The sequence below is a fragment of the Cladophialophora carrionii genome, assembly GCF_000365165.1.
Source record: "Cladophialophora carrionii CBS 160.54 unplaced genomic scaffold supercont1.4, whole genome shotgun sequence".
In the NCBI taxonomy this organism is placed as follows: Eukaryota; Fungi; Ascomycota; class Eurotiomycetes; order Chaetothyriales; family Herpotrichiellaceae; genus Cladophialophora; species Cladophialophora carrionii.
The window spans coordinates 357,182-365,766 of NW_008481829.1; the positions used below are offsets into that span (position 1 = coordinate 357,182).

At 55.0% G+C, this 8,585-nt stretch overlaps 2 protein-coding genes across 2 annotated transcripts; one reads left to right on the plus strand and one right to left on the minus strand.

Annotated features, from left to right (window-relative positions):
- Positions 1-364: 364 nt before the first annotated feature.
- G647_04797 (uncharacterized protein) lies at positions 365-2,092 on the plus strand (the record flags this gene model as incomplete). The annotated part of the gene is made up of 1 exon (XM_008729134.1): positions 365-2,092. The coding sequence occupies one exon, from the start codon at positions 365-367 to the stop codon at positions 2,090-2,092; it is 1,728 nt and encodes a 575-aa protein (XP_008727356.1).
- A 236-nt stretch (positions 2,093-2,328) lies between these two features.
- Positions 2,329-4,581, minus strand: G647_04798 (uncharacterized protein; the record flags this gene model as incomplete). The annotated part of the gene is made up of 1 exon (XM_008729135.1): positions 2,329-4,581. The coding sequence occupies one exon, from the start codon at positions 4,579-4,581 to the stop codon at positions 2,329-2,331; it is 2,253 nt and encodes a 750-aa protein (XP_008727357.1).
- Positions 4,582-8,585: the final 4,004 nt, after the last annotated feature.

Genomic DNA, 8,585 nt, shown 5'->3' on the forward strand with positions numbered 1-8,585 from the left:
GGGGTCGCCCAGGGGTGCCTGGAGCTGCAGCGAGCCCTTGCCGAAAGCGTCGTTGGGGCGATCGCTTCCTCCCGCGGCGCACTGCTCCTTCTGGTTGGCTCTGTAGCGTCTCGGCGCCCGTGAGGACCCGTTTGGGGGCCTTTTCTCCAAGCCTCGCATTTCGTCACTGCAGCCTTGTGACGTGAAGTTGTGACTTGGTTTTGCGGCACTGTCACAGCAGCAATCCCGAGATCAGGACAAGTGGAAGCCGAAGCGGAATGCAATGCGATGGATGCTTGTAACCTGCGTCACTAGGAGGAGGATTAGGACTTGAAGCCTTCTTAATTCTGTCCGGCGCATCGTCGTTGTCACGAACTAAGGATAAATGGACACGGCACCACTGACTCTCGTAAGCACCACCTCGAAGACAGATATATCGCAACTCCTAATCCTGTCTGTGCAGGCTCATACGCACGCGCGGAACGCAGCCCTCGAATCGCGCCGTCACAACCCGGTCGCAGCCAGTGAAGAACATGACCTGGCCGCAGCAGAGTTTGCTGCCGCTGCACAAGGGACATCGGACTCGGAAGCCCTTCGAGTGTTGAATCTGTTGGAGCAACATCACAAGAAACTGGGACAATTACTAAAGGCTGCACATGAGAAGCCGATTGTCAAAAGTAGTCCACCCTCAGCACCTGCAGATGATGGCGACAATCCCACTCCATCACCGGCCCCGCAAAAGCAGGAAACGGCCAGACCCTCTTCACCGGAGACGACTATACATGCGCCGAGATTGCCTAAAGGGTTGAGATCAAGTACGCGAGAGCTTTCATCCTCTATCGCAAGCAATCTAGCCTCTGCCAGGGGTATACCGAACAACCGCCAGAAGAGACCTACCCCGATATCTCCCTTGGTATCTACTCAAAATGCGGACGGTCACATCGCTCAGGATGACACGAGAGGAAAGATCTTGTCAAGAGAAAGCGCAGATGCGAGCGATGCCCCTATGTCGCGCTCAAAGCAGTCACAGTCACGTCCGTCGTGGGCTCCACCTCTATCGCCTACCAAGGCAGAATCAACCGAAAAGCCCGCCGAGCAAAGCTCCGATGCTCCCTTCCAGCAATTCTACGCGACTTTTGAAAGCCTCATATCCAAACTCTCCGCCCCGTTAGCATTCGCCGGCCTTCCTCTCACCACACCAGGCACCCCAAAAGCATCGCCAAAACCCTCGCTCCCCTCACCCAAGCAGCCCAAGCAGCCAGCCCGGCCGACCCCGGCACCCCCTTCGGTCGACTACAGCCAGCTCATCTCTCGCGCCGCGCTCCGTGCCGTCTCGGGCGGTGGCTCCACAAACCCCTCGGAATCCTTCTACGTCGTCCCTACCACCGGCGGTACAATCTCGTACGCCGAGATCATGTCGCGCGCCGAGCGTGAAGAAGCACGCGCCGGCTTGCGTGGCCATCATCGACAAGCCTCGAATCTCACCAACATCTCCGAAGACGACTTTGTAGACGCACAGAGCACGATCCTCCCCGCCCCATCAGGACCTCCCAGCCGTTTCCGTCGCGGCGGCCAGGAAGACGTCAAAGTCAACGGCAAAACCATGGAGGAACTCGCCCTCGAGAACCAAGCGCTCAAACACCTCTCCGACACTCTCTCCAAGCGGCTTCACGTATTTGAAATGTCTGCGCAGACCTCCTCCGCCGCACTGGCGCAGAGTATTCGCTCCCTGCATAACCGCTCGCCCATGCTCTCGCCCGAAAATTCACGTGGCAAACCGCTCAGCGGCAAACTGCTGGGCTTCGACAGCAACCCGTCCGGCCACCAAACGGACGAAGCCACACAGCGGCGTATCGCTGAGCTGGAAGAGATCCTGCGCAAGAGCGACGCCCGAGCGAGGAAGAAGGAGGAAGAAAACGTCAAGCTCAAGGAGACCATCACCAAGTATAGAGACAAGTGGGATAGTTTAAAGGCGGGGGCCAAGGCGCGTAGAGAAAGGGAGCGGGCGGGCAGACATGAGAGGACTGTCACGGAAGAGACCGTGACCGAGGCGACGGACGAGGTCAATGCCGGTGGCGGTCAACAGACCGGCCCGCAGAGCATGGCGGCTTGAGAGCGGTTCAGAATGGATCCCGTATTTCGTAAGATATGGGATGAGATGGCATGCCCGAACGGCATTGTAGTCTGGCTGCCTGCTGGCTGCGATGTCGCATGGATTGGGATCATCTAACTCTAGAAAATCTATCCAAGCCACAACGCTATATGGTTTAAACCTCGCTCGTTTATACGACAGAAAGACCTATTATTTACTAGAATTACTCTGGATCGTGCTATACATCATCTCCATGGTCAGAGCTGGGATGGACCCTCCGTCCTGCTACCACCGTGCCGATCATCTGCATCGTCCTGATCGTCATCTCGGTCTTTTCCGTGGCTTCGCGTCCGTCGGCCATGTCCCATCATTCCCGACAATGTCTCACTGAGGGCTCTTAACCTCGTCTTTCTCTTCCCCATGTCTTTCGCCACGTCTCCCTGGTCATCTTCACGCACCGTTCCCGATATCGTTTCGTGCGTCCGCGACCTACTCAGGTCCTGTGCGCTCTCCGTACTCCGATTCCGTTCCGCCCAGATCCCGCGAAGGGCGGCGAGTGGATCATCTCCGTCGACATCTTCAGTGATAGCTACGGTCCGTCGCCGGTCGTCCGTGGAGTGCCTTCCTGAGCGGGTGCGGCGAAGCGCGGCCCGCACAGAACGAGGTGCGCCTTCACCCTTCATGATGGAATCAGCGACTAAAGCGCTGAGGGAGTTGGATAGAGGTGCCAGCAAAGGACCAGGAATCGGAATGAGACGAGAAATGCTGCCGCGAGCGGAGCGAGGAAGAAAGCTGGGAGAAGGCGACGGATCGTCTGGTATTGGATGTGCAGAGCGACCGGGCGAGGCTGGACGAGGAGACACAGGTAACTTCGTGGGTGTCTGCGGGTCAGCAGGTGACGACGATGCGCGTTGAAGAGTATTTGACGTTGCGGGGGTAAAGAAGGGCGTGGCATCAAACTGAAGATTGCTGTGTTGAGGTGTCCGAGGTGGTGGCGCATCCACTTCTTCAGTGGAAGAGATCCAAGGGTTTCGGATGAAGTCTTCAGATGGCTCGGCGGGCGTTACTGAGATTGACGGCACATCGGACGATACCACCGATTGTCGTCGCGGTGTCACAGGACCGGCTTGTTCTTCGTCTCCGTCGGAGACTGTGGGCTGTTGGCCGACTGCTGCAGCTGCGAGCTGGGCAGGGTCCCGCGTCAACGGCGTCCGCTCGTCGATATCGTGTGCTTCCTCGTCCAGAAGACGGATACTCTCCACCTCGCCTCCACCTTCGTCTTCGGCTTCGCCAATCTCGTGGCGCTGACTTGTGATTAGATACACTCCAAAGAAAGTCAGTAGGCAGCCTATGACGAACTTGACAGCCTGGTCTGCTGTGGTATGCTCAAAGTCCCTGTACAGTACAGCCGATCCAATGATGACGGAAAGGGTGAATAGTACAAACTGAGTGGGTATAACCTGGGTGGAGTCGTAATTCTGCAAGGCTCGATTCAGATATCGAATCTGCATGAGCGCCGATCCGACGAGGATCAGGACCAAAAAGTAGAAAATGGAAAAGGTGAAGGCCTTGTATAGAGATGCGGAGAGGAGGGATGATACTCCTTTTGTGGAGAGAGCCGTGTAAGCGCCAAACAGAGCGACGAGGCCAAGGTCGACAAGGATGGTTTTACGACCGTATCGTGGCTCGACGTACATCAAGCCCACGATAAAGACAGCTGTGATGATCACGTAGAGTAGGAACTCCCATCTCTTGATGGTCTTCCATAATTCTCCGGGCCCAAACTTCGTCTCGGTGTTCTTGGCGGACAAGACGACGACGACAGCTCCGGCGATTGCAATCAGGACGCCACATAGATCCCGCCTACGGAATCGTTCTTTCAGCATTAGAGGGGCAATTAAACAGTTGGAGATGAGCGCAACCACGCCCAACGGGCTGACGATCGAGGCAGGTGCGAATCCATAAGCCAGAAAGTTGCCTGCTTCGCCGACAATCATCAAGACCAGGCCTAACCACCAATACGGCGATTTCAGATATGAAACCCTTCCAGAGTCATCATCTGCATCTTTCTCTTGGCTGTCGACCTGCTTTTTTGACTCGAAAGCTGGTCGGAGAGACCCGTCTGAAGGTTGATGTAGTAGATCGCCTGTCTCTTCGTCGACAATCTTCTGGAACCCGGATATCTCCAAGTTCTTCTTTCTCCTGTCCTCTGCTATCTCTTCCTGGTGGGATGTGCCGTAACCACCATTACGCATCAGGGGAGGGTGGCCGTTCGTCGAGGACTTGCGGGATTGAGAGTACTCGCGGTCTATTAGGATGTGGGCATATCTCTGGGTGTTCAGCGCAAAGGAGATCAGAAGATTGCCCACGATGGCGGTGATGATGCCAATGAGTGAGGACCATTGGTGGAGAGAGCCACCCGGAGACTGCGGTGCATCTTTGTTTAACCAACTGTCTAGTATCACTGTCGCGAGAGGATCAGGTAGGCGGGCAGGCGTGGGTGTGTGCATTGAGATGAGACGCCGTTGTCGGGACCCTGGCACTCTGTCATGGAAGTCGCCGGAAGTGGTGCAGCTGCGATTCGATAGCGAGACAGTGACATTGGAAGGTACCGATTTTAATCCAGAGAATGTCCTCCCATCAACAAGGCAGGGGTAGATTTGCAGATATTGATAGAACCGGAGCCATGGTGTCGTGCAAGGTAGCCTTCGGATCAGGCATTCGAGATCTTGCCCGTACAAATCCATTATGCACGTTTACGTCGCAGCGCAGGGAACTTGATCTTGGCTGGCCAAGCGGGGACTAGCGCTGCTTTAAGGGGCCACCTTCATCGCGACTCATTGACGCGGCGGCGCCCTTAAGGTTCACCAGGCGATCACTCCTCTTGTCTCTCCTTGTTGAATACTCTCTCTTCGTCGGGAGGAGACTTCAGAGCTCTTGCCAACCGAACATTCCGACCGACAGGATCGCCGTACCGAGATCTAGCTTCTTGAGTCACCCTTCCGCAGGCACATCCACGCCAACCGCTCCAGAGACTCGGAGACCCACCCGTTGCTCTCAAACTCCGTAAAACGCCCCCAACTATTCATTGCCAACAGCCGAGGCGCGAGCTGTTGCATGGAGTGATCTCTCTTCAGAATTTGAGGACTCTCCATTTGCGTTATGAAATCTGCAGTACGTTCTGGTGCTCGTTGTTGCCTTATGTCCAAATCCTCTGCGCCACACGCCCTTCGAGTTGTCTTACGTTCGGCGGACACATTTACACTGCCATATCACACCCAGGCTGTGTACCTTCTGGTCCGGACGAACCGAATCTACTTTTCAGATGGGCATCTAGGTGTTCCTCCACAGTCTCCACATGCCGAGCGCGGATCCAGACGGTGAGCAGTCACCGCTGTCGTACGCCGATAAGTCGCTTGGCCGTGACCATTCGCCAAGAAACTCCGACTCTGGAGACTTCGATGTCAATCTTACCTCCTCAGCCTTGCATGGACAACATGTACCCCTTCGTCGGGCAGTGAACCCGGCATCAAGTCCTGCCTAACAGCGCACATTAGACGCCTACCTTGCCGACTTGTGGAAGGCGAATATGAACACCAACCCTCTCCCTAAAAATCCAGTATACTATGCTTTTATGACATGGGACTCGAACGCCGCTTATCCACCACAGCCAGGACATTCATTTCCGGCAGCACGATCTCCAGGGTTGGTGGACTGACGCTGACTCCCTCCTGCCCCTGGTCCGATGCCAGTCTTATCGACACTCTGAGCATCTTATCATCCCAGGGCACAGCATTTCACTCCGGATTCGTCAGCCCTCCTCTGTGCTTCCTTCTCCACCCGAAGACACCTGTCCTTTAAACTTATAAAAGAAACTGCCAGTGTCTAAAAATCTAATATTTTCCCATCCGGCGCCACAGCTGGCCGCACACCCCTGAATCCGGCAGACTATCCGTGGAGAACAAACCGCAATGTAACTATGGTGACGTCGAGCCCTTATCTCTCCCAACCCTATCACAATCCCCAAGGGCCTACACCCAGTCATAACATCGTGATCGCAACACAGTCTCCATGACAGCTGGAATTCTGCAAGGTTATAAGAATACTCGCATAAGCCCCGGATCTGCAATGTTATAATATGATCCTCGCTACCGATCATACGGCATAGTCCACTCAACACCACATCACAGTTGTGCTTCCCGCAACAACTGCTATTCGTGCGAGTCTACCTCATGCCCTAGGCAGGCGACGATGTCTTTCCAGTGGTTTGGGAGGTCTCCTTGCCGCACTCAACAGGCTGTTCACAGAACGTTGCCGCCCAATTAATTGCGTCAAGGCGTACACCAGCGCCACATGACTAACAATCCAAAAGTCAGCCTGCTTTACCCCACCGGCTCTGGTGTGGCTGCGATGAAATGTGCTGCACCACTGGCTTCTACACGGCGGCTGGAATGTCCCTACAACACGAACTTCATCGGGCAACCATTTATACAAGAACAGCTAATGCTCTGCAATAGTGCACCTGCGGACACTTTAATACACGAGGCTTTAAGCCTTGAAATTGTTAAATGGGTGATGTTCCTGGTGCTCGCTCAAGAGGTTTCCGAATGCAGCCCAACAACCATCGAAGGCGGAGCTCATCACCCAAGGACGTGTTGGACGATCTGACAGCCTTGCAACAGGTAATCGAGCAGCCGCTCACGCGACTCTCGGCCACACTTCTGCAATGATTGTCACAAGGCCAACAGTGCCCTTGGGTCCGGCCATCAGCCATTGTGCGAGATCATGATTCTGCGGGCACCAGGTCTGGAGCGGCCAATCGCAATTACCACTCAAAAAGTTGACCGGATCAGTAAGAAGCCCATATTGCACCCAACGGATGGAGCCAGCGTGGATGCTGTGCAGTGCGTTTGTTGGGAAGAGATCACAATCAGAGTCAGTGGTACGGACAATGATCGAGTGTCGTCGGATCACAACCAATCGCATCTTCACAGAAGCTCCTGTCGCCAGCCAGATCAGGTTTGGAGTACGAGAGATCTGAGGAGATCGCGAAAATCACATGGCAATCGGCTGATCCTTTCCCAGCCCACCAAGGTCTCCACTAAGCACCGAACAGGTGTGCAATGGTTTCCCCAACAGTACAGTGGTCCAGCTTGATCGTGCGAGATCATTCGCTCAGAACTTGCTGCCTGTCGCGGGATCAGACCAGTCCTCACAGCATGGCAGTCCTGGGTGGCCAATCACTCGTCTGGATCATTGTGGTCGCATGAATTGTTGAGCTGCTGTTTTCCCCTCAGCGTGATCAAGTTGCTCGTCAAGCAGCTGCTGCTGCCCGCTGGATCAGTCCCCCAGCCAAATCTCCCGTCCTCAAGTAGGTCCTCCCTCCCCGTTCGTTTCGAAATTTTTTCTTCTTTCCTCAGACTCACGTGCATTACCACAGACAGCTTAACCATTCTCGATCAATCTCACACACGTTGTCAAGATGGGTTGTTTCTGCAGCAAGCAAAAGAACATCGAAGGGGAGGCAGCTTCTCCTCCTGTCAGAGTAACCCCCCTTCCCACTCCACAAGCCTCCATCCGATCCTCTGTGCAACCGTCGGTCCGATCTGGAGCAGCAGCCGGCAACCGGACGCAGGCGGCAAGCACAGAGGGCAGCGAGCACCCAAGAGTAGCAGCCGCGGGATCGGGGCATACTCTCGTGGGGTCTGGTTCGCGTTGTATGTCTAAGGCATCACCCACCGCTGCTCCCTCTGAACCCCCCGCTGTCGTCGTTCGCGGTATCACTCGCCTGGGGAAGGCGAGGTACGTCTGGCAGGACAGCGATGAATCGGGGTCAGGGGAGTATGTAGGGGGTGCTCTGCCCGTCGACGCGTTCGGGCCTTCGCCGAGGTATGTCTTCGAATCTCGGAGGTGAAGTGCTGGGTTGGCTGTGAGCTGCACGATGGAGATGAAGGGGGTGGGGAGAGGTTGCGATGATGGGTGGTAGAAACAGCGGTGCAAAAGTAGACGACGCACTCAGTACCACCGCTGGGCTGTCTCTCTGGAGAGACCTTTTCTTGCGTTGGTGCAAGTCCGGCCCAAAAGAAGAAGACGCGCTCAGTAAGCCTTGAGTCTCTGTGTGTTTGTTTTTTTTGCTGCGTTCCGCGAGGTAAGTCTTGTTCACTCCCTCTCTGTGATTCTTTGACCACGGCTGACCGAGACTTTAGTTGGCGTTTTGGTGTTTTGGCGTTTTGGCGTTTTGGCGTTTGGAGTTTTTGCTTTTTCATCATCTCATCGCCTTGTGCAATGGTTTGGAGAAGGAGTTCTCATACTCGCGACTACCCTGTCATTGACTCATTGCTAGTCTCACCCTTGCTTCATCGTCATATCTCACTTCTCATCCTTCGATGTCGCTGCCGCCCTCCGTGCATCATCTCTCTATCGTCTCCCCATCATCTACTCATCGTCTCCCCATCATCTACTCATCGTCTCCCCATCATCTACTCATCGTCTCCCCATCATCTACTCATCGTCT